This window comes from Schistocerca americana, chromosome 1 (genome assembly GCF_021461395.2).
Source record: "Schistocerca americana isolate TAMUIC-IGC-003095 chromosome 1, iqSchAmer2.1, whole genome shotgun sequence".
NCBI classification, from domain to species: domain Eukaryota; kingdom Metazoa; phylum Arthropoda; class Insecta; order Orthoptera; family Acrididae; genus Schistocerca; species Schistocerca americana.
In genome coordinates, this window is record NC_060119.1 from 422882971 (window position 1) to 422910516 (window position 27546).

At 40.4% G+C, this 27546-nt stretch overlaps 1 protein-coding gene across 1 annotated transcript in view; it reads right to left on the reverse strand.

The window, feature by feature from the left end:
• Positions 1-27546, reverse strand: part of LOC124602553 (eIF-2-alpha kinase GCN2) — a 308459-nt gene that overhangs the window by 258912 nt on the left and 22001 nt on the right. Inside the window, exon 2 of the mRNA XM_047136328.1 lies at positions 23882-24051. Within this exon, the coding sequence (XP_046992284.1) occupies positions 23882-24051 (170 nt within the window). The remainder of the gene's footprint in view (positions 1-23881; positions 24052-27546) is intronic.

Consider the following 27546-nt stretch of genomic DNA (forward strand, 5'->3'; position numbering starts at 1 on the left):
AAGAAATACTCGCAGGCAAAATAAACTGGATCTACAAATAAAAGCAGCACACTGGGCGCAGGAAAAAGGCCAGATCTATAATTTTTTATTAAAGCTTGCTAGTATTGAGGAAGTAGACGTAGATTTGAACATTTACTAATTGTGTTCATGCAAGACGTAGTTTGATTGACCTGCCCTAGTTGCATTTACCTGTATAAGTACTATGAGAAAGTAGCCACAGAAGTATTCTTGTGTGAAGGGAGATATATACATAGTGACTGTAGAACATTTATATGGTTCTAACTAGGGCAATGTTTAAGATGAGTCAAGCAGAGCAGAGCAACACGCAACAGCCTTCAGCTGTGAGCACGGATAATAGTGATGTAGTAAGAAGTGTTGTAGAACCGATCGCTACAGATAGTGCAATAGAACGCCCGGTAGACACGGCTGGAGATGTAACAGCAGGTATGCAACATGGATTAGATCCATTAGTAATTATCATGAGACAGATGCAAATGATAACCGAGAGTATGAATAATATGAAAACCGACATTAATGCGAAGTTAGCCTCAGTTACCGAGGGGCAAAATGATTTGAATTCGAAGTTAGCCTCAGTTACTGAGGGCTAAAATGATTTGAACGCGAAATTAGCCTCAGTTACGGAGGGGCAGGAAAATCTGAAAGCTGAGATTAAGCAGCAGTTACACGACAGTTTTTCCGAATTAGAGCAGCGGATAGAGGCGAAGACAAAGGAACTTAAAGATCAGGCCGAAGAGACGGAACGAAAATTAACTGCACAAATAGAATTGGTGAAAGCCCAATGTGAGGAATCTACTCAACGCGTACGTGTAGAAATGAAGGAGTATGTGGCTATTAAGATAGATACCGTACAGGAACAGGTGGAAATGGTTCCGCAATTAGTACAAAAGCAAGATGCCATGTCATGTGCAATTGCGCAACTTCCTGAATTGGCACGTACGCAGACGAACCTAAAGGAAAGTGTGGAACATCTGACAGAACGTCAAGAAGTTATAGATCACCAGATTAATGTATTAACGGGTAAATTATCCGAAATCACATTAGAAAACAAAAGGCTAATGTGTGAAAACGTTGAGCAAAATGTTAAAGCAGCATTCCAGAGTCTATGTGGCAAACAGGAAGAGAATTTGTTTGCGAAAGGACTTGAGGAAGTGCGACAGCAGTTAGGGGCTGATTTCAAGCATTGGAAACAAACGATAGCAGAGTCGATACGCGTTTCACAACAAGGCTCAGAACAAATGAATACATGCCAGCAGCAGAAGTCGGCAGCGACGATAGAGCCAGTTACTGCACATTCGCACACAATACCGACTTGTGTGAGTAACTCGAATATTAAATTGCCACGAGCTAGTTGTTCGCGTGAAGTTTTATCTGACGGAGATTACGAAAGCCTTTGCCATGCTGAAGAAAAAATGATAAAGCATCGGCAATTCCAGATTTTTAACACTGACAAAAGGGGGGTCCATCCGATTGTTTTTATCCGGAGTTTTAGAGGAGTGCTACCCAGAAATTGGTCGGAGTGGCAGAAGATCAGTTTCGTTACGGGGTATATACAAGGTTCGGGGGCGATCTGGGCCTCCGACATGACTTGTGTTTGCTCGACCTATGACGATTTTGAGAAAGCGTTTTTAGCAAAATTCTGGTCAGAAGGGGTACAGGAACGCCTAAGGCAGGAGGTGCTCTACCCAGAGCCTTTCTCTTTTTCAAAAGGAAGCCTTAGGAAGTATTTTGAAAAATATATAAATAAAACTAGATATTGGGACAGACCTATGCCTTTGCCAGACATAATAAACATACTTAAGGCAAGATTACCAACTAACATCCGGAATCAATTAATTTACGGCAACGATAAAGACCTGGAGTCGTTCCTCACGACGTTAGATCATATAGACATTATAGAAGAGAACAACCAGAAAGCCCGTAACAACAGATTCCAATATAGGGAGATAGAACCTCCGCCAAATGGTAGGCAAGGGAACGCACAGAGATCGATAAATAGTGGAGAAACCCCTCAAAATCTCAATAATAATACTGGCAATAGTCTTGCGAGGGGCTATCCAAGGAACAACAGGAATGGGAAAAGATACAATCCCGTATGGGGAAACGAAAGGAATTTCAGACCGCAAGCCTGGAACAACAACGGTAATAGAAAGTGGAATCAACCGGGGGGAATAAACTCAAATAACCAACATCAGTGGGGACGGACATCTACGAATCAACCGGTAATTACCGAAGTGACGGACGATGTCAACCACCAGACGAATCAAAATCCAACAAACTTGTAAGGACCCACTCGTGCCCCGGAGGAGCGGTCAACAATTGGTTGAGGGGCAACAGGATATGTGTACCCATGCTAACGTATAATGATGGACGATTACTGGCAGATGAATTGACCGAGGACTTAGAACTCCAAGATGAGGATAAGGAACAGGTGGCAGTAGTCGAAGTGCAAGTCATTTTGGAGACTGTACCTATAGTGGCGGTTTTGGACACAGCTGCAACCACGAATGTTATTTCGGAGGCTCTATTCAACAAGATCAGAAATATAAGACGAGTACCAATTTTTCCAGTTCAAAATTGTAGAATAATAGGCGCCGTTGGGGCTAGATTGGCTAATGTAAAACTGCAGTCACTACTTAGCGTAGAAGTCGGAAATGTAGCAATATTAAGCACATTCCTTGTTGTGAAAAATTTGGTGGTAGACTGCATTATCGGAGTCGACAGCCTACGTCAATACGGATGCAGAATAGATTTTAAAACAGGAAAAATTTGGTTAAATGTAAATAAACAAGAAATTGAGTTGGACTTGTTGAAAAAGGAAAGCCTTACCAGAAAATATAAGAGTGGGATCAGTGTGCAAGTAATCAGGACTGCACAAAAGTCTAAACAGCACGTAAATAATGAGTTCCAAGTCAAAGGAGATTTCGGTCAATTAGTGTATGAGAAGTTAAATGAATCCGACTGTATTACTGAAGAGCAGAAGAAGCAGCTCAAAGAATTATTATTAGCGTACGAAAACGTGTTTGACGAAAGGCCAGGAGTTATTAAGGGATACATATGCCATCTCTACGTTAAGCCACACGAAACGTATTGTAGAACTTTCTATCCTGTTCCCTGGAGGTTAAAGGCTCAAGTTCAAAAAGAAATAGATCGCATGTTGAAATGGGGTTTGATCGAACCCTCTACAAGCCCATACTGCTCCCCATTGTTGGTCGTGCCAAAAGCAAATGGAACTGTGAGACTGGTACTCGACGCCAGGGAAATAAATAAAATCATAATTCCAGTGAGAACACATCCGGAAAACATAGACGAACTGATACAACGGTTCCAGGATATCCAATATTTGACGAGCATCGATTTGCGGAGTTCGTATTGGCAGGTCAAGCTGGATGAGTTATCAAGGAAATATACAGCTTTCATTTATGCCGGAAGAAGTTACCAATTTACTGTAGTTCCTTTTGGACTCAACATTAGTGCTGGAATCTTTATAGCAGCTCTAAATTATGCTCTAGGCCCAGAACTAAGAAGCAGGATAACAGTATTTGTTGATGATATGCTTATTGCATCGAAGACCTGGGAGGAGCATATTACCTTACTGAGTCGGGTGTTGGACGTGTTCAAAACCATGGGAATAACTGCTAACCTACAGAAATCCCATTTTGCACTAAACAGAATCAAGTTCCTGGGGCATATAGTTGATGCAAAGGGAATTTTACCGACCAAGGAGAAGCTAATTGCGATTAGTAAGTTTCCAACACCGAGAAATAGGAGGCAATTAAAAGGGTTTATGGGTCTTGCCTCATTTTTTAGAAGATTTATAACGAATCAGGCCATGAATGCAGCAGCTCTGAATAGTTTGCTGAAGAAGGATGTGCCCTGGCTCTGGACATTAGAGTGTCAAGAAGCATTTGAAGAGATGAAGCAATTAGTAAATGCACCGCTTTTGTACCATCCGGACATGCAAGAGGAATTCTACGTGTCAACAGATTCGTCAAATGTGGGTCTTGGAGCGTGCCTTTTCCAAGTACGCAAGATAAATGGACAGCTTACCTTTTGTCCTATTGTATTTGCTAGTCGTGTTTTGTCCAACTGTGAACGAACGTACACGACGACAGAATTAGAGGCTCTTGCGGTCGTCTGGGGATTTAGAAAATTTCATTATTATTTATATGGGTCGAAGACTATCGTATATTGCGATCACCAATCATTAACGTTTTTACAAATGTGTAAACTGTTACACCCCAGACTGGCTAGATGGACTCTCGCTCTGCAACAATACCAGTTTAAGATCGTATAACAAAAGAGATTGAAGTAAATAATTCCTCAGAATTCCCTGTATTGCTGCTACAGGAAAATCCATTTAAGACGTACTACGTCAATTTGTGTGTGCATATGGCCCAGTTACAGAAAAAAGATGCTCAATGGGGAAGTGTCATTCAAAGGTTACAACAGCAACCTTCGGATCAGATGGCAAAATATTACAAGCTGGTAAATGGCGTATTATTTTTCCGCTGTGGAAGGCCAAACAAAGTCCGTTGGTGTGTTTGTATACCTGAGGCACAAATAGAGAAACTTGTATGGTTCAGTCATTTAACCTGGGGACATTTCGGTGCGACAAAATGTGCAGACAAAATAAGTGGGTACTGTTATTTTCCCAACATAAAGCGCAGAGTGCATGAGGTCTTAAAGAGATGCATAATATGTCAAAAAACAAAGCCGGATTCGAAAGGGACTAAGCACCCATTATGCTCAATATTAGTACAAGAACCAAAAGAATTAATTTCATGCGATCTGTGTGGACCGTTACCTACTTCAAGAGGTGGTGTTAAATATGTGTTGGCATTTCTCGATGTGTGTACGAAATACGTAAAGCTATACCCGATAAAGGCGGCTACAGCCAAAGTAATTGTATTAAGATTGATAAGGGATTATCTTCCACATGTTGGTACACTTAAGGCGATCATAACAGACAATGCTAAAATATTCACGGGACTCCGATGGAAGCAGACTTTGTCTCAAGTCGGTGTGAAACATATACTAACATCATTTTACCACCCACAAGGCAATTTGGTTGAGAGGATTTTTAGAGAATTCAATCGATTTATGAGGACGTATTGCCATAATAAGCAAACTGCGTGGGCAAATTATGTGGAAGAGCTTGAGCAGATATACAATAACATGCCCCACTCCTCAACTGGATATACACCTTGTGAATTGATGTTCGGAGCAAAAGAGGAAAACTTCTGGACTGACCATATCCCCAAAACTCAGGAAACTGAGATGCCTTGGGAAGAAAAAATAAGACAAGCTATCATAAATATGACGAAAAAGGCTGATCAAAGAAAACAATGATATGACAAATTAATCAAAAGGGTACAGACATACCATGTCGGAGAGAAGGTACTAGTTAAACGACATACCAAATCATCCGTAATAAAGAAAAGTATAAAGAAATGGGAGTTACTATATACTGGACCATACATTATCCTACAAATTCCGAATCCGGGGGCTTATCTGTTAGCATACCCGGGATCGAACAAAATAAAAGGGTTATTTTCTCATAACGACTTAAAAAAGTATAATGAAGATTAGAAGATAGGGAGGAATGGTGTTCCGAGTGACAGAAATGAACGCTCGTAAAAAACATAACAATAAATTGTGTGTGTAGTGATAGAAACCTTTAAATTGAAATAGTTAATCAGTGACATAGAGTATAGAAATAGTGACTAACTATTATTATCGAGTGTTGTAAAGAAGATAGTGGAGATAGGCTTCACCTGTGTTGGGGTGAATATAGAACTTTAGCATTGCTAATGTCATCAAGAATGATTAAGGATCTAACTGACCTTCAAGAAGAATGAAATGTTTCCCGCAAATGACGCTGAATAATCAAAAGAGGTTCCGAGTGAATATTCATATATAATCTCATGTGAACGCTTAGATGTGTAAGGGATGTGTTGTGGCAGTGAATTGTGAGTGACGGTTAACGCCGCAAAGATTATTTCCCGCGCAAAACAGTTGACGTCGGCGCGAGAGTTAAAATCGATATAGACGATACAGATATGCTCTGTAAGAGACTCGCACCATACGCGAGGATAAACTGATTCATGTTGAACTTTAAAAGGAATAGGTGTTATAATTAGAAGCTAAGAGTTTTTATTTTATTAATGAATGATTAAAGAAAGTAATATTCATAGATTCAGTAGTAATTTAATGGTTCGTGTTCGTTTGAGAATTTTGTGTGAAAAATCCATTTCCATATATGAGCATGGATGAACACCGTATGAATCAGAGAGTAATTGAAAGAAGCGAATCCGCATTCCTCAATGCTAATAACTTTTACATTTCAGCACTCAAGCGAAGAAATATATGTATTTAGAATAAAAGGTTTTGAGTATAGCTAAATTATATGACTTATCAAGGAAATATAGATGATGTCTTGGTATAAAATGAACTACACTTTCCATTATTCGATGATTTGAATCCAAAATCTATAGTAAGTTACATGAATCCTTTAAATTACGAAGAACAAATCAGTGATAGAAAATGTGTTAGAACCTTTGGACTTATAAGCACAAGTGGGGAGGCAAAGTCAAAAGGAGTATTCAAAATGGAGTAAATCGGATGATGCTTTTGGCAACATCATTAGTAATGGTTGAATTCCTTGAAGTACGTCGTAACAAAAAGGATCCATGAAGCCATAAGGATTTTGCTTTCAATAAGGAGAATCTTGGACGGTGCAACCTAATCAGTTCTCTTACAGGAAGAGTTTTCCTTTTGGTCATTGCTAATTCTTTTGGAATGAATGTTGCATGTGAATTCGAGTATCCCTGTTCCTTCTACTCTTCCCATTGTGGGCCGCGTAGAAGATCAACTACAGAGAGGGCCGCGTAGAAGACCGACTACAAATGTGGACGCCGGGGACATGCAAGACCCGGGGGAGTTTAGCACCGCAAGATATTGTACCAGGAGCAAGATTGTAAAACGAGAATTCACGTTATTTATTGTAAAACGTTTTTTTTTGCTAGAGGCACAAACCACTCTTCTCCAAATCGTGATACAAATTGATCCCTGTTTTTCCTTTAGAGATGAATTTCAAAATTATTTTTGTTCTTCTATAGGCTTTCCTATCTTCTATGTACCGTAGGCTGGGGGTCTAGGCTTAAGAGGTTTTCCAAGGTTTCCCTGCTTAAGAAAGTTCCCGAATGGGTAGACCCTGACATCAGTTCATGAAAGATCATCTTCCTTGGTTGTGCACAGCAAATATAACACCTAGATGCACGTAAAAGCAATACAGCCGCGGTACCGGTCTCTTCATTTCTTCTGTCTTCAACATTTCTTTTCTTCGTCTGTCTCAAATATAATATTCCTTTTCAGTCGGAGGACTGACAATCATCACTGCCGGGTTATCCACGCTAATAGATAGCTCGCGAAGTGTGTTCGGTGAATCACAATTGAGCTCACAAACTTCGCTCGCTGCGAGGGGCATTGTAATCTCCCCACGGAAAATTACCCTCTACCACGCAATAATTAATAATGGTCAATCAAATCATCCACATTTATTTACGTTTGAAAAGTATCTGATCAGATTTTCTAGTAATATATGCGCCGACAGCTCGTCGACGCCAAGGTATTTTTCTAGTACGTTTATTCTTTGGAACAACAGAGGTACAGAAATGTATGCTCCATGGTTATTATAGAGAGAGAGAGGAACAGCTTCGGAAGTATCGGTTGGAAGATTGTCGGATTGCTAAAGGAGATTTATTTACTCTTCTTCGCGCTAAAGCGAGCTAGGAAAGTTTGTGCCGCTAGCGTGATAGATAAAAAGAAAAAAAAAAAAAAACCTGTAAAAGAAAATTACATGAGACTTGGAACCAACACAAAATGGAACATGTACGGAAATGGATTCAATATACAATTTTCCTCAGAAATAAGGTTTGTGAGCATTTTATTCTAGAGTGAATGACGAATGAGTTCTCTGTCTGAACCATTGATGATTGTCTGGGCCCTGTAATTAATTGGGAAGTTTCAGCTGTGACGAAGAGAGCCTGCAATCTGAGTTTTTATAAATCGTCCAAAAAGGCTTCGTCCGCATCTGAAATTTTAGATCTGTCGTAAACTGAACGAATTGTTCAAACGATCGATTTTCCCAACTGAATGCAGCGCTTAATAATAATAACAAATGTAAAGATCTTTTCCAGCAAGCCAGCCACTGAACATTAAGACGAAGGGCTCCACCAGAGATTCTACTAGGCTGATTTCACGTAAATAATATAGTTAAACTGTATATAGATAAAGGGGGGAGAGAGAGAGAGAGAGAGAGAGAGAGAGAGAGAGAGAGAGAGAGAGAGCGAATGAAATTCGAGAAATTACTCAGAATCCTCCATTAGCATAATTGTTTGTCTGTCTTTTCACGGATCAGCCTAATAAGAAAACACGAAGCCCTAACTTTATTGTACCAATTTATGTGCGAGAGGGTGAAAGAGCGATAAAGGCGACAGATACACTTCTGTACAGACAAAACATTACACCAAGTTAGCGGCCAGCTCCATTCACATAGACTTTCATCATTTACAGAGTAGAATTCATTATAACCGGAAGGCGGTATAACATTACAGGTCGGGATTCATCTATGAGGTCTTGAATATCTTATTTGTATCTGTCAGCTGGTATGGAGAAATTGAGATTTTAGGCATTTCTTTATATAGTTTTGCGTGATTAAGTCCCTACGCTATGCAAAGCTGTCATTTAGTTACTTGCGATTTGCGATCTGTTATGTTATATTTTCAGATAATAAATCATATTTTTTCTGATTACCGTTAAAATATAACGACAATAAATGTTTGAGGTCATTTGGAATAATAATTTAATAACTAAGTAAATGATGTGACATCATTCTTTTACTCTTAGAAAAAAAGAAAAAACAGAGTGTTAATTACGCGTTTATGAACGATCAGTGTCGGGATCAGTGATTACGATTCGAGAAATAATTGATCTGATGAAGTTCAATTGCACACAATCGTGGGGGCAAATTATGACTTTGCAATTGATTGTAGATGTATGTAGGTCAATTTTGTGACAGGCTAGGAAGCGGCGCGATTGTGTCACGGTATCAAGACTGCTTTCGCGTCGCCGATGGTTTGCTTTAAACTTGCGAAAATACAATTTACGTGAATTCTTAATTATCGTGAAAGGGTGGAATATTTGATAGTTATCCCGCTGTTGATGAGCCACTTTGGAGGACGTAATTTCAAAATGAAATATAAATACTGTTGATCGGCGTAGCCTAGCAACCCAAAAGCTCATATGTGGTTATCAGCAGAAACAGGTACTATTTTTTGCACACATTTACACTCTACATCGAGGTGTGAATGATTTGTTTGTGCGAAATAAACATTTGAAAGCATTTGATTGAATAAAAGGAAATATATAAAGATGTTTATTCATATATTTTGTTATTTCATGAACAATGATATTTTCTTATAGTGTTGTAGAGCCTTATCTATTATTAATATTGTGACAGACTGGTCGTAAATGCTCTCGTTACAAGCCGAGTTTTGGGCCTGATTAAGAGTAGCTAGTTCTTAGAATCTCAAAGATTAAGTGACGAACAAAATCACACTTAAATAATGCTGCCTTGAAACCCACTATCTTTATACTATATTAAGCCAGCTGTTCTGGAATCAGGTGGTACCATGGCTGTGTAGTTGTGTGTTGTCAACAACAAATAGGTAAACACAAAAATAAACATTCCTCACGCTCTGATATCGACGTGGGAAAGAAGAGACGACAGCGATGACATACACGTATACATATACAAACAGTATACGTGGTGCCTTACAATACAACACGACATCACGGTACAGTGGCACTGTGACACATGGAAATCATGCACCCCATATCCTGGACATTAATGCTACCAAGCTTGGTACTCGTAAAGTAATTAGTTTCCATGTTATAACATGTTAAATAAGGAAAGTTTCTATCAAACAGTGAACTTCTATGCCCATGTGATTGCAGATTTCAGTATATCTGTTGGAGTCTCAGTATTATTTGTGTACAAATGATGTAGGGTTTTGTTTATATGTACGTGTATTTTGCTTGAGAATGGACCAAGGTTTTGGAGTGTGGGGACAGGTAACAATGTTAATTTGGAGGTTACACTGTGTGGATGAATCTCAATATTGTGATATGTTAACAGTTACTTTGAGGACATTATGTTTAATTTATTCTGGGGTCTTGTTAGTTTGTGTGTGTGTGTGGGGGGGGGGGGGGGGAGGGGGTTATAATTTTGTAATGAGCTCTGGAAGGCACGAGATGTAAGTGAAGTATAGTTATGAGTATCTTCAGGATGTAAATTTATATGGAACATTGGAAGAGAAAGTAAATCACAGTTGGCAAGTAGTGTAGCATTAGAGAAATTATGGTAGTTTTCATATACAGTGAGTTTTGCATGTTCCTTTCATGATGGTTCAAATTATCATGGAGACATGCGAGATAGAGCTATTGAACTATTTCTATAGGGGACAGACGAGGGAGAATGCTGACAGGACAACCATACAGCACAACCCTATTTTCAGAAAGTAGGACCTCCCTTGATGAACTCTGTACGGCCCAATTGTTATTATCACCACTTGTTACACAAAGGTATGCTCACGGGAAAGAGAACACTTAGAATCACGGAGCACCTGAATATTACTGAATCAAACTCACTATGACGTCTTGGGACTGACTTTTCGGCTTCTAGCAATGATAACATGGACCCAGCTGAATTTGCCCAATATTCCTCCAGACCTACCTGACCAACACCCTGGCCATCACCATGCTCAATTTTCTCAACAAGCCTATAACCAAACAGAATGGGCTCAATGGTATGGAACACATGTTCACAAACATCGAACAATACCAAACCAAGTATCAGAAAATGATCATGATACAGTCAAACCTCAATATAATTATTACCAATACAATGATAAACCCGGGTGCAGGGATAATTTTATATGGCCCCAGCTGATTTCCTATATGTACTATGTTAATTACCTGTCATTACAACGATGAAGTAAATTTAGCAACACCCTGTTACAACGAAAACAAAATTTTGAGGAATTTACTATTTCCTATTTCTAAGAAGCTCACTGTAGTGGTAGGTATTGTTTATTTAGCTACTAGACTTTCTGTGCTTTATTTCCAGAGGCTTTGCTACATACTACAGTACTGGATTCATTCTAGCAGTAAAGAGAATAGCGTACAGCCTTGGACGAGCTGTGCTGAGCAGCAAACGTCAAAGAGCTCCTTTGTTTGAACGAGTGTTCAGTTAGTCCAAAGTTGAGCTTCAGTAGCAGACAGAAGTGTTTTGTTGGGCTCATACGCAGCTTATCTCCGTGATTTTTGCAATCTGTGAATGTTTTTTGTTGATGTAAACACTTTGGACTTCACTAAGGTTTGGACAATGGCTGGAACTTGGAAACAAATAAGAATTGAGACAAAAATGGAGGTTTTCAAAGACATTGATAATGGAATGAAACAAGTAGACGTGTCGAGGAAGTATGGACTTGCACAACCAACGTTAGCTGCATTCCTTAAAAAGTGAAAAGAAACTGAAGAAAGATTCATAGGTGACAAATTTAACCTTTCATGAAATAGAATGAAGACAGCTGCTGCTGACGATGTGGACAGTGCTACACTGTGGCGGTTTAACGAGATGCGTGCACAGAATGTACCAGTCAAAAAGTCTTAAATTTTGCTAAGTTGCTTGGTGATTCTAATTTTAAGGCAAGTAACAGATGACTGCAAAGATAAGTAGAATAAAAATCAGCACCTTTAGGTGATGAATTTTGGAGGAAAAACACAATGTATAAACTGTTAGAAAAATACAGTCCTGAAAACTTGTACAATGCAGAGGAGATGGTATTTCTTATCAACTGATGCCAGATGGAGGAGAAAAGTGTAAAGGAGGGATGCAGTGTAAAGTACAACTAACTGTTCTCTGCAGCAATGCATCAAGGACACACAAATTTGACACCACTGGTGATGGGACGATCAGCTAACCCATGGTGCTTCAAAAATGTAAGAAGCTTACCAGGTAAGAGGGTGCGTACATTTTATTTTACCTTCTTTTAATTTATAAGTTAATTCAGTAAAGTATAGCTTCAGCTGTAATGTTTTACTACAGTTGTATTGTAAATGTAATTTCTTTTATTGCAGTCAATTACAAGGCAAATCGAAAAGCATGGATGATGTCTACTCCTTTTGGTTAGTGGTTGTTTTCACTTGATTCACTTGATAAAGAGATGTCAATGAAGAATAAGAAAATTGCATTGCTGATGGATAATTTTAATGTGCATAACAACATGCCAGCGTTTAAGAACGTTGAACTGAGCTACTTCCCACCAAACTGTACTTCGATTCTTCAGCCACTAGATATGAGGATAATTAAGAACTTTAAGACAAAATACCATTCATGTTTAGTTCAACGCGTGATTGAGAACACTGCCAGAAAAGTGAGCAATCCCTACAGTTTCAATGTGAAGCAGGCTTGTGACATGATTGCTAACTCTTGGAACAGTGTACAGCCGAATGTGATTGTGAACTGCTGGAAAAATGCAAGAATTTCCGAAAGTGAAGATATTGGTGAGAATGTTGTAGTGGATGAAATAACACAGGATGATATTGAAAGTGATCAGGAGATTTATTCAGCAGTTACTGGTAAAACAATAGATGCTTCAGTAGTTGAATACTTGTCAGTGGATGATGAAGCGTTGGGTGTTTGAAGCATATGCCAACAAAGCTGTCATTGAGGAGTTAAAGGGTAATTCGCCTGTTGATAATTCTGACCACGACAGTGATGTGATAAATGTGAACCCCCTCCTCTGATGGAGCTAATAGGTCAGTTGGAAACCATTCAGCAAGTAGCATCTTCAATCCCCAGTGTTAGTGGAGGTAAAGACAGTACTCACAGGAGAATCTTTAAGAAAAAAGAAACAAAGGAAAAAAGTGTATTTTTGTGCATAAAAGTAAGATATTGTACTGATAAAGTATTGCAGGGTGGCGAAAATACACTTTTTCCATGCTAAGTGACAGTAGGTTTTCCATCGATTTTTTCCTTGGAACAGTAAAACTTATCAAACCTTCGAACGGGTAATGTTTAATACACTGGTGTAGAACTTCCCAGCACTTTAGGGGAAAAACAGGGAGAAAAGGTTAGGAAAGACTTTTGATGAAAAAGAAAGAAAGAGCGAAAGAGAGAGAGAGAGAGAGAGAGAGAGAGAGAGAAGTTTTGAAAAGATCTCTGATGCACAACAACATATACGCTGCATATCCTTGTATCGAGCAGATAGTTAGAGAACCAACTCGTGAAGCTAACGTTTTAGACCTCATAGCAACAAATAGACCGGAACTTTTCGACTCCGTGAATGTAGAAGAGGGTATCAGTGATCATAAGTCAGTGGTTGCATCAATGACTACAAGTGTAATAAGAAATGCCAAGAAAGGAAGGAAAATATATTTGCTTAACAAGAGTGATAGGGCACAAATCGCAGAATATCTGAGTGACCACCATCAAACGTTCATTTCTGAGGAAGAGGATGTGGAACAAAAATGGAAAAAATTCAGAAACATCGTCCAGTACGCCTTAGATAAGTTCGTACCGACTAAGGTCCAAAGCGAGGGGAAAGATCCACCGTGGTATAACAATCATGTACGAAAGGTACTACGGAAACAAAGAAAGCTTCATCATAGGTTTAAGAGTAGTCGAATCATAGCTGATAAGGAAAAGCTGAACGAAGCGAAAAAGAGCGTAAAGAGAGCAATGAGAGAAGCATTCAACGAATTCGAACATAAAACATTGGCAAACAATCTAAACAAGAACCCTAAAAAGTTTTGGTCATATGTAAAATCGGTAAGCGGATCTAAATCCCCTATTCAGTCACTCGTTGACCACGATGGCACCGAAACAGAGGACAACCGAAGAAAGGCAGAAATACTGAATTCAGTGTTCCGAAACTGTTTCACTGCGGAAAATCGTAACACGGTCCCTGACTTCAGCCGTCGCACGGACGCCAAAATGGAAAATATTGAAATAAACGATATCGGAATTGAAAAACAACTGCTATCACTTAGTAGCGGAAAAGCATCCGGACCAGACGAGATACCCTTAAGATTCTACAGTGATTATGCTAAAGAACTTGCCCCCTTTCTATCAGCAATTTATCGTAGATCGCTGGAAGAACGTAAAGTACCTAGCGACTGGAAGAAAGCGCAGGTCGTTCCCATTTTCAAGAAGGGTCATAAATCAGATGCGAATAATTATAGGCCTATTTCGCTTACGTCAATCTGTTGTAGAATAATGGAACATGTTTTGTGTTCTCATATTATGACGTTCTTAGATAATACAAATCTCCTTCATCATAACCAACATGGATTCCGCAAACAGAGATCATGTGAAACTCAGCTCGCCCTATTTGCCCAAGAAATTCACAGTGCCGTAGACACTGGCGAGCAGATTGATGCCATATTCCTGGACTTCAGGAAGGCATTTGATATGGTTCCGCACTTACGTTTAGTGAAAAAAATACGAGCTTACGGAATATCGGACCAGGTTTGTGATTGGATTCAGGATTTCCTAGAAGAAAGAACACAACATGTCATTCTTAACGGTTCAAAATCTGCAGATGTAGAGGTAATTTCGGGAGTACCGCAGGGAAGCGTGATAGGACCTTTATTGTTTACAATATACATAAATGACTTAGTTGACAACATCGGTAGCTCCGTGAGGCTATTTGCAGATGACACGGTTGTCTACAAGAAAGTAGCAACATCAGAAGACTCGTACGTACTCCAGGAGGGCCTGCAGAGGATTAATGCATGGTGCGACAGCTGGCAGCTTTCCCTAAACGTAGATAAATGTAATATAATGCGCATACATAGGGGCAGAAATCCATTCCAGTACGATTATGCCATAGGTGGTAAATCATTGGAAGCGGTAACGACCGTAAAATACTTAGGAGTTACTATCCGGAGCGATCTGAAGTGGAATGATCACATAAAACAAATAGTGGGAAAAGCAGGCGCCAGGTTGAGATTCATAGGAAGAATTCTAAGAAAATGTGACTCATCGACGAAAGAAGTAGCTTACAAAACGCTTGTTCGTCCGATTCTTGAGTATTGCTCATCAGTATGGGACCCTTACCAGGTTGGATTAATAGAAGAGATAGACATGATCCAGCGAAAAGCAGCGCGATTCGTCATGGGGACATTTAGTCAGCGCGAGAGCGTTACGGAGATGCTGAACAAGCTCCAGTGGCGGACACTTCAAGAAAGGCGTTACGCAATACGGAGAGGTTTATTATCGAAATTACGAGAGAGCACATTCCGGGAAGAGATGGGCAACATATTACCACCGCACACATATATCTCGCGTAATGATCACAACGAAAAGATCCGAGAAATTAGAGCAAATACGGAGACTTACAAGCAGTTGTTCTTCCCACGCACAATTCGTGAATGGAACAGGGAAGGGGGGATCAGATAGTGGTACAATAAGTACCCTCCGCCACACACCGTAAGGTGGCTCGCGGAGTATAGATGTAGATGTAGATGTAGATGTATAAATTCGAATTCCACCAAACATAGCATGTCAGTTTCCGGAGCATTGAAATCAAGACTGTGATGCCCTTTTGTAAGCCAATCATATCTCGGGCCACGTGATCTCGCCAGCTGATGACAGCAGATATTGAAAGCATAGCACATGTGTTGTAGTCATCTAATTGCAAGATCACTGTTAAGTAGCGCGAACAGAACACACAAAGAGAAAGTGTTCATGGTTTACATTAACATACATAGTGTATCTAAAAGAGAAGCTAAGCTTTCAAGTGTAATATTGATTTTTTTTTTTTATTTATTTATTTTGCTTGTGTTATACTTTAAGATACATCACACAAATGTGTCTGTAAATTTAAAATAATGACATAAATGTCTGGTCTTCTGGGCTCAAAATTCTTCTAAGTGGCTGGTCCTCAAAGTTTTAAGTTTTAAACGAGAGTCAAACACTTTGCGATTCAAGAAACACATCCCACATTCTCACACGTAACATAATTCATCTTGCATAAAAGGAAATTTACTTTAAAAGTAATGCTTTTCAAACCACCATTCGCAGTACTTTCTCAAGTATTGTCAGAAATACGCTCGTTTTATCAATTGCCAGAAAGCACCAGAAAACAGGCATTATTGCACATGAACAGCTGCGGTGATGTAGGAAGCCCACACGTTCACATGTATAATGCATTAAGAGATCTTACACTAAGCCATAAAAGAAACAGGACATCAGAGGATACTCGAAGGGCATCAGAATTTCATAAACCATAATAAAATGCATAATTGAAGTGCTCATTGGCTTGTCCAGATTCACAATGAAGTAGACCCCACCTGATACTAAGCTTTTCAGTGTGGTTTTTGGAATGTAAATTTTCTTCGTGTACCAGTACTGTACTATCTCATGTTCGGTTCTTTATTACGGCATAATGCCATAAATGATAGAATATGAAAACATGCACCTGAAATTCAGCAAACAATTGCAACTAACCAATACTGTGAAATGAAACACTTCGTTTCAAATAAATTGATTGCCTCAGCAGAAAAGATTGATAAAGCCAAAGTTCTTCAGCAAACTAACAAAAATAACTTCATTGTTCTGTAAGGTGATTAATGCTAGACTGCCAAAAACATGAAAATGAAATAAAATCAGAAAACTGAAACTAATAATATATTTCATAATTATGTGAATGTATTTTAATTCATTTAATAGCTCCCAGCCACAGAAATCCGTTTGTTTTCATTTGACATGGGAGCTGTAAACGAAGAGGAAACAGTGAAATCACTTAACATAAACAAGGGTCACATGGAGACTACTCCCTCCCCCCACCACAACTCTGCGCATGCATGAATCTGGCAGCTAGGGCGCATCAGAAAATTTTTTCTCATTAGCATCTGGCTGCTTGCGACTACTGCCAATACAGCTAACAGCCACACTTCGATTAGCCAGAAGCGGGACAAGGTACTGCTCATACGCGAGTCAACTGTGCATGTGTATGAGCCCGCTGGCAACTGCTCAAACGAACCTAATGTAAACAGTTGTGACGTCACGCTCATAGAAAACAGTTAATTGTTACAAAGCATTGCATAGTCTTCGCCCTAAGGCCGTTGACATATTTTTGCTGTTTGCAGACACTTGTGCGCGCACGCTGTTTTGTTCTCTAAATGGCGCATTTTCTTTGTAACGAAAGTTTTATTTTGGTTTTTTCTCTCATTTATGTTTTATCGCTGCAGTATTATTCTCCAGTAACAGGATACGGTAACATTCTTTGCTAGACTATCAGTTCTTACCAGTCAAAATTACATAAAACTAATTGAAAACTGAAACAATGAAAAATTCCTTAAATTTCAAAAAAATTCACAAGTTTTTCCCACTTTTCTACCAGATGAAAACATTTCCGGGTTTTTCGCAGATTTCCCGGTTGTCCTGGGTCGTATACACCCTATATTAATAAATGAAGCGAACAAAGTCTGTGTCATCATTTGTCTTTTAATGTAATTTTTCATCAGAAAATTAAAACAATAATGTACTTCTCAGCCACGAAAACATGGGTCCTTGCTCTGAGTCACAATGATAAAACTTCATTATAACAACTACCTTGGTACAACAATTTAATTTTCATGGTCCCACGAAATTTGTTATATCGAGGTTTGACTGTAGTAGGAATTTCATCGCTGACTGCCATTTTAACCTTGCTTATGTAGCCCATGTCCATCAATGGCAAAGGGCCCTAAACACACACACACACACACACACACACACACACACACACAAAGAAACAAACATATTAAGTTCCAGTCCATTACTTACCAATCCAGTGGGTTGACCATTAGTTTTGAACAATTGTAAGTGTACTAGCCACCTTGCACTGTGGGACACAACGAACAGAGGAGGAGGACCATCAATGTAGAAAATGTAAATAAGAATGCAAGAAAGAAGCATTGCAGGAGCAAGGGAGAATACAAACAAAATAGTGGTATGTTATTTTAAGTGAGTCATGGGTTTAGCAGCAGTTTTCAATTTGGATCGAATTCCCATAGAGGGGGAGGACTTCTGCGACAACAGCAATGGACCAAACTTCACAACCTGTCAAGGGGCATGCATGCAAGCCACTTATGATATCCTGCCAATGGGTGCTAGTTTGAGGGTATATAATTTTTTTTGAGGGTGTAGAATTTTTTTCCATTACGAGTCAGAGGTGTGACATTTTTTGTACTCCTGTCATGGGTAAACTTAGTTCTTTGTCAATGTTACAGCAGAAAGTATGCTTCAAGTAATGTATGAACAATGTGTCAGTACAAATATTTGTGTTGTATTATCATCTGCTTGAGATACTCTTTGCGCAGCATGCAGTAGTTGAAATTCACCATTAGATGTCTTTATGTCACAGTAAGCATGGCACAGTGCTTCCAACTCTTCACGGACTTGTAAGGGGCCCTTAGAATAAGTGATGTTGAGACTTGCCAATGAAGAATATCCAACAACAGAATTATGAAAAGTTTTGTAAAATATCAGAAGATCGTTTCTAGAGAATATTCAGAATGCTTCCACACTGAAAGCAAGTTCATGCAATAATGCTCATATTTGTATAATACAGCTGAAAGTCATTTCAAAACTTTAAAAGAACAGGGTGTATACGCGGACAAGTAAAAAATTCTTGGATTTCTCAGTTAAAGATCCACTTTTTCCCACGTTAAAATACACTTCTTCCACAGTGAAAAATACACTTTTTTCATTTTAATTGATAGTATGCTTTCCCTTGGAGCTGTTAAAATATCAATACTTTGAATGGTACAGATTTTATACACCAGTGTGGAACTTCAGAGAACGAAAAAACTCAGGGACTCAGGGAGGGGGAGGGTGGGAAAAAGAAGAACCTGATATGGAAAGAGCTGTGATGCACAGCAATATTTACACTGCATATTTTCATATTATGATAGGCTGCACATCTTTGTATTCATATTACGAAAGTATGGATAACAGCACATTAGTTTCCGAAGCATTCAAATCGAGATTGAAATGTGCTTTTGTAAGCCCGTCATAGCTTATGTCGCGTGATCTCGCCAGCCAATGACAGCAGATATTCAGAGCATAGCACATGTGACACATAGTCAGCCAACAGAAACATCACTGTTTAGTAGTGTGAACACACAAATAGGAAAAGTTAAGCTTTAGGATATAATATTCGTCTTGAAGATTAATGAGCTACAGGAAAAGCTAAGCTTTCACATAAAAAGTGGTCTTTTTTGCGTGTGTTACACTTTAAGGTACACCACACCAATGTGTCCGTAAAATTTTAAACAATGACATTACGTTGGTCTTCTGGGCTTTAAATTCTTCTAAGTAGTTAGTCCTCAATGAGTTAAGTTTTAAATGAGAGTCAAATGCTCTGCGATTTAAGAAATTCATTGCACATTCGAAACACGTGACATAACTCATCTTGCATAAAAGGAAATTTACAATGAAACTAACGCTTTTCAAAGCACTATTCGCAATATTTTCTTGCAACCTGTTAGAAATAGCTTCATTTCAGCAGTTGCCAGATAGCTTCATAAAACAGGCATTACTGCACATGGGCAGCTACGATGACAGAGGAAGCCCATATGTTCATACATATATAGTCTTAATAGTTCTTACGTGACGTCATAAAAGAAACAGGATACTCCAACAGTATTGGAATTTTGTACACCACACTAAAATGCATAATTCGGCTTAAAGTGCACATTCATATGTCCAGATTCACAATGAAGTAGGTCCCACCTGATATTAAGATTTCAGTGTGGTTTTCTGGAAGCAAATTTTCTTAGAGTACCAGTACTGTATCATCTCATGTTTGGTTCTTTATTATGGCATAATGGCATATGTGCCAGAAGATGGAAAGGTACACTTGAAATTCAGTGAACAGTTGGAACTAGCCAACAGTACGTAATGAAACACTTCGTTTCTAATAAATTGACTGCCTTTGGGGAAAAGATTAAAGCCCCATTTATTTAGCATACCGAGAAAAATAACTTCATTTTTCTGCAAGGCGATTGACTGCCAAAAATGTGGAAATAAAATTAAAAAACTGAAACTAATAATACATGTTAGCCTTCTGTAATTATGTGAATGTATTTTAATTCATTTAATTGCTCCCAACCACACAGAAATCTGTTTTGTTTTCATTTGACATGAGAAGTGTAAACGAAGAGGAAACAGTAAAATCACTACACGTAAACACGGCTTACATGGATATTAACCCCCATCTACTACAGACCAGACTGCTATACGCATGCGGCAATCTGGCAGCTTGGGTGCGCCAGGAAAATTTTTCCGGCTGGCATCTGGCTGCTTGTTGCTACTGCTGATACAGCTAACAGCCACACTTTGCCAGAAACAGGAGAAGATACTGCCTGTACACAACACAACTACACACAGGCATGAGCACACAAGCAACTGCTCAAACGAACTTTATGTACACAGGTGTGACGTCACACTGTCTTGTCAGCAGCAGATTGTTGTTACGAAATATTTCACAGTTTTCATCCTAAAGTGTCTGACACATTTTGATGTTTATCAGTTCTTACCAGTCAAAATTACAAAAATTTAACTGAAATCTAAAACAATGAAAATTTCCCAGAATTCTAAAAAATTCCTGAGTTTTTTCCCAGTTTTCTCCCGGATGAAAAAATTCCTGGGATTTTCCCGCAGCATGTACATTCTGAAGAATAGTCAATGAATAATAAAATGAAAGCAAACAACATCACGACTACTGTTTTACGATTTTGCTACTGAGAAGTCTCTCACTGACACAGCACAACACAATAACGCAGTCTGCTGTATGAGTGGGCTGGGTTTCCACATTTGGCACAATGTACTTCTTCAGCCACATACACAAGCTGAGGTAGGTTCCTGTCAAAACACACCTGGCCAGAGGAACCATAAATAGTTGCCACTCAGCCCTGAGCAACACCTGTGCTGCAACTGGTTCTGGGGCTTCCGATAACAGCACTGGTCTACAAGTCACCACTAAACTTGACGGTTTTGGGCTTCGAGCTGGTGTCATCAAGAGAATACCACCTATGGGTTGACTTCATGTGGCACTCCAGGCAACTCCGAAGAGCTCTCCAGTCAGCACATGGCATCCGCATGCCTGACCCATTCATGGCTCCTGATATGTAAGCTTGCCAGCTCACAGGTACACCTTTGATGTGTCGGCACAAACACTCCACCAGCTGCAACTATTCCACTGAAGCAGCAAACTGCTGCCTAACATCCTAACATACACAAGCACTGCTGCAGAGCCAAGCATGCTGCTGGGAGTTACGCCACAAAACTAGCTCACTGCCTAGATGAACACACATGCTACCAAGACACCAGCAACTTCTTGAATGAAAGTCATGTTGAATAAAGAATGTTTATACTGAATGAGCTCTCCTAACTTCAAACTCGCACACATTTATTACATAAACTTGTACACATATGATTTGATTGTGGAAGTATTCTGAACACTCTCTAAAAACAATATTATAAAAAAGATGTTCATAATTCCATTGTTGCACATTCTACCTTGGCAATTTTCTATGTTGCTTGTTCTGAGGTGGCCCTTACACAGTCCTTAAAGAGTTTAAGGCTCTATGCCATACTTGCTGTGCCAAGCCCCACCTGCCACACATCGCCCAAAAAGTCCCTCAAACAAATTATGATACAACACGAACAAATATTTGTATTATCACACAAACCAGAATGCAACCCACAAGCTCCCAAAAATACCCTGTAGCAGAAACCTGACTACAAATGGTGTGTGAATCGTCAATACCAGTGCAGATGCTAGATGAAGAACGTGTTTTACCAAATAAATATTTATTCTTAAAATACACTCCTGGAAATTGAAATAAGAACACCGTGAATTCATTGTCCCAGGAAGGGGAAACTTTATTGACACATTCCTGGGGTCAGATACATCACATGATCACACTGACAGAACCACAGGCACATAGACACAGGCAACAGAGCATGCACAATGTCGGCACTAGTACAGTGTATATCCACCTTTCGCAGCAATGCAGGCTGCTATTCTCCCATGGAGACGATCGTAGAGATGCTGGATGTAGTCCTGTGGAACGGCTTGCCATGCCATTTCCACCTGGCGCCTCAGTTGGACCAGCGTTCGTGCTGGACGTGCAGACCGCGTGAGACGACGCTTCATCCAGTCCCAAACATGCTCAATGGGGGACAGATCCGGAGATCTTGCTGGCCAGGGTAGTTGACTTACACCTTCTAGAGCACGTTGGGTGGCACGGGATACATGCGGATGTGCATTGTCCTGTTGGAACAGCAAGTTCCCTTGCCGGTCTAGGAATGGTAGATCGATGGGTTCGATGACGGTTTGGATGTACCGTGCACTATTCAGTGTCCCCTCGACGATCACCAGTGGTGTACGGCCAGTGTAGGAGATCGCTCCCCACACCATGATGCCGGGTGTTCGCCCTGTGTGCCTCGGTCGTATGCAGTCCTGATTGTGGCGCTCACCTGCACGGCGCCAAACACGCATACGACCATCATTGGCACCAAGGCAGAAGCGACTCTCATCGCTGAAGACGACACGTCTCCATTCGTCCCTCCATTCACGCCTGTCGCGACACCACTGGAGGCGGGCTGCACGATGTTGGGGCGTGAGCGGAAGACGGCCTAACTGTGTGCGGGACCGTAGCCCAGCTTCATGGAGACGGTTGCGAATGGTCCTCGCCGATACCCCAGGAGCAACAGTGTCCCTATATTGCTGGGAAGTGGCGGTGCGGTCCCCTACGGCACTGCGTAGGATCCTACGGTCTTGGCGTGCATCCGTGCATCGCTGCGGTCCGGTCCCAGGTCGACGGGCACGTGCACCTTCCGCCAACCACTGGCGACAACATCGATGTACTGTGGAGACCTCACGTCCCACGTGTTGAGCAATTCGGCGGTACGTCCACCCGGCCTCCCGCATGGCCACTATACGCCCTCGCCCAAAGTCCGTCAACTGCACATACGGTTCACGTCCACGCTGTTGCGGCATGCTACCAGTGTTAAAGACTGCGATGGAGCTCCGTATGCCACGGCAAACTGGCTGACACTGACGGCGGCGGTGCACAAATGCTGCGCAGCTAGCGCCATTCGACGGCCAACACCGCGGTTCCTGGTGTGTCCGCTGTGCCGTGCGTGTGATCATTGCTTGTACAGCCCTCTCGCAGTGTCCGGAGCAAGTATGGTGGGTCTGACACACCGGTGTCAATGTGTTCTTTTTTCCATTTCCAGGAGTGTATCAACACACATCACCTAGAAAGCTGTAACTCCCTCCGTTACACATCTTGTGTAATCTTCATGATGATAGAAATTTGAAGTTTTATGGAGGCATAGCTACAATGCGTCTCCCTCATAGCCCTCTCAGTTATGGCATTTGGAGGTGAACAATCATAACACTATGTAGCCTCCATCATACACTGCATGAAGATTTGTGGACTACAGATGCAGAAATGGCAGGATGGTAACCAGTTCTGTCCCACCCTTTGCTTGTATCATGTTTCATATATTCAGATGGTAAACCAGTTTTGTCCCACCCTTTGCTTGCATCACATTTCATATATTAAGGAAACTATTGCCCTTTGTGCAAGTGACAGTACCATTACAGCTGCAACATGGTGAAAACTGAAACACTGAAGAACTGCTTATACACACACAATACACACAAAAAAAAAATCACTTAGAACACAAAAATCATTCCTTCAACAGTGAAATCAATGGCAAAATCATACTCACTCTTCGGGATAATTTTCCGAACAAATAACATGGAGATCAACTTGAGCATGAACTTCATGGCGACCAGAACTTCCTTGCTGAGGAGTCAGTGTTATTATTATGTCCAGTGGGCGCCAAATATTCCAGGCATCATTATGACGTAAATCTTTAAGCTCCTCTACAAATATAGCCTGTAAAAATGACATACTATTCATATATAAACATACAGACAGCCCCCTATATTAAACAATAACCAAATTCCTAAATCACATCTTTCAAAACACCATTCTTTTGATCAATTAAAATTGCTTCATGGCAATGGGGCACATGCAAAGTGATAGTTTTAATGAGAGTCTGCTTCTGTGTTTGTGATCTCAAATGCAGATTCTGCCTCAATCTATCCATTTCACTGCCATTAAAATTTAAAAGTAGACTACTTGTCACTGATCTTTCTCACTCACCTCTACATTAAGTATGCTCCATAGGTGTGTCGTCAACCCCCCCCCCCCCCCCCATTTGTTGCAGAAGTGCATGCACGTTGAGTATGACACAAGAAGAGTAATGAAATGTTATGAGTGAAGTAGTGTTAGCACAAGTTTGTGAGATTCTGTTAAGCAATGTAATAGAACAAAAATATGTTATACTGAAGTAATGCAATTGTTCCTGGTACAAGATGTATGCTGTCTTTAGTCTCTGGTTGTGTGCGACATCAATGGTTGTTTCTCTTACGATGAAAATACCTATCAAGGACTTCACTCACATTTGGATGGAGTAGGGTTCAGACCCCTGTCCAGATAACCAATCTTGGGCTTCTGTTGTTTCATTAAGTCATTAAAGTAAACACTGGCGCAGTTTCACTAAATGTGCCACAGTTGATTTCCTGCCCAACACTTGTCCAATTCAAACCAAGTCTATACACATTTGTAGACAGGATGAGGCAGCTAAGACAACTCAACCAAAATCATCCAGAGCAAGTATATACATTGGGGTGTAGTTTTTGCTAAGTTACTAATGGCAATGTAGCAAATTTTCTGATGTGTGCAAATAATTTTTAGTATTTACAGTTGCCAAATTATGACAGGAATGTTGCCTTCCTTTAATGGAACTAATACATTTTCTGTGGCACTATGAAGTGTCTACAGAGAGGACTTCAACAACATAATACAGGTGGGAGTGGATCAAATAGTAACGATGGCACAAACCACTGTCCTATTGTCAGGAGATAAGGTCACACAAACTTCTGTCCGACTGTATCAAATGTAAGCAAACACATAGCTCAAGTAGGTTCACATGTTTACCTCTAGTCTATCAGTCTGTGCTCTGTTGTAGCTACCTGACCACTTACTCATGAAGCTATTCAGACTTTCAAAATGTATACTACAGTCAAAAAAGTGCAGCTTTTGTTAGAGCAGTGGTTGTATGCTACAATCTAACTTGATGGTGCCAACCCCATCACAATTACCTTGGAAAACATTACAAAAATATTTTGAAAAATAGGTAGTGGGAGAAAGAAAATATGCCAATGAAAATGAATGACATCTGATAAGAAAAATGTAATTCAAGGTTTAGCGGTGGCAACATATAAACCACATCTCACTATGAGGCTGCTTGAATCTGCAAGTCGTGTCAACCAAATGAGTGTTCTGTGAATACTACATTCCAACACATTTCATTCTTTACACATTTCACTTTATCAACAGTTTCTTGGCAATCACTTTCAAAATCAGTTACAGTTCTTCTAATGGCATCTATGAGAACTGCAAGTGCTGTAGGATTCATATGAAAGACTATGGATTATGTGTTGTTGACAAACCATGGGTAAATCAATCTTTGCTATATGTGCTACTGATCAGCTCCAAATCCACACTTGCTGGTAAAAGCAAATAAAAATTTACTTTGGTCTGTCAATGTGGAGTGTAGGGTTTTCAAGAATTGCAACCTTAATCCCAGCTTTACTGATAGGATTCTAAAAATAGCAACCAGTATCTACAGTTCCTAACATATATGCTGCAGCAGTTTTCAGTAGACAAGTCTGGCCTGTAGTGATACATAGCAATTCACAGGAGTGAGACATGTCCCTACATCATCTTACCGATGAATGGCACTCTCAACAAAAGAAAATTACGCAGTAAGAAAATAAAAACATAAAATAATATGCCTACTATAAACAGTCACAAACTGCATGTTGCTCTTATTTCATTGTCCACATACAGAGCCATACTGAAGGACTACACATGACTTCAGCATAAGATGGTGATTGTAGTGATTTAATGAGATGAAATACCAGTCTGGACACAGCAATAAGTATTCTGTAGATCACCATCCTGTCCTAGCAATGCACAGACTTCCCACAAAAATATAAAAATACATGCAAGTTGTAAAGAAAGCTAGAGAAACTTCTGTGAAGCAGTATGATGATGTACACTGAAGGTTGGTTGGTTTAAAGGGGGGAGGGGTGGGGGAGGGACCAAGCTGCGAGGTAATTTCACAAGAGAAATAAGAAAAGAAAGGAGACGTACAGCACAATAACAGGAGAAAGGAAGAACAGAAGAACGACAGAAGGATAACGAACACTACTATGGGCAAAACAGGAAAAGAAAACCACAGAGATACGCAAGAAACAGATAGAAGGGGTAAAAACAAGAGAGCAGATGGCCGTGGCTGGCTGACCACGAGAATAAAAAGGAAAAGCCAGGCATTCTGTGACACATTAAAACACCCACCCTAAAAGCATTAGAGTGGAGAACACACAGGGACAAAGGACATGCACTAAAACTTATACAGAATCATAAAACCCATCGTCATGTATAAAATGTAAAACTGAATTAGCTGGTGAGGTGTTGTCAGCTAAAATTAATGACAACTAGTCCGGTAATTGAAGAGTCCATTGCAGGGCAGCCAAAGGAGGACAGCTCACCAAGGTATGGGCCACTGTCAGCTGGGCACTTCACCAACACTGAGGTGGGTCATCACGGTGCAGGAGGTACCCATGTGTCACCCAAGCATGGCCAATGCGGAGCCGGCAGAGAACCACAGAGTCCTTGCGAGAGGCCTGCATGGAGGACTGCCGCACATTTGTAGTCTCCTTAATAGCATGCAGTTTGCTGTGCATGCTGAGATTATGCCATTTTGTCTCCCAAAACCGCAAAACCTTGCAGCGTAGTACTGAATGCAGGCCAGTTGCAGAAAAGCTGATCTCCATAAGCAGTTTCCGTGTAGCCTGTTGGCAAGTTCATTGCCTGGGATTCCGACGTGACCTGGGGTCCAGACAAACACCACTGAACGACTGGACTGTTCCAGGGCATAGAAGGACTCCTGGATGGTTGCTACCAAAGGATGATGAGGGCAGCACTGGTCAAAAGCTTGTAGACTGCTCAAGGAGTCAGTACACAGATGAAATGACTCCCCAGGGCATGAACAGATGTGCTCAAGAGCATGAGATATAGCCACCTGCTCGGCAGTCAAAACACTGTAGCCATCGGGCAAGGAATGCTGTTCAATATGTCCTCCATGGATGTATGCGAAGCTGACGTGAGCATCAGCCATTGAGCAGTCGCTGTAAAACACTTCGTGGTCTGGGTACAAGTCAAGAATCGAGAGGAAGTGGCAGCAGAGAGCCGCAGAGTTAACTGAGTCCTTAGGGCCATGTGAAAGGTCCAGGTAAGCTACGGCCTAGGTGTACACCA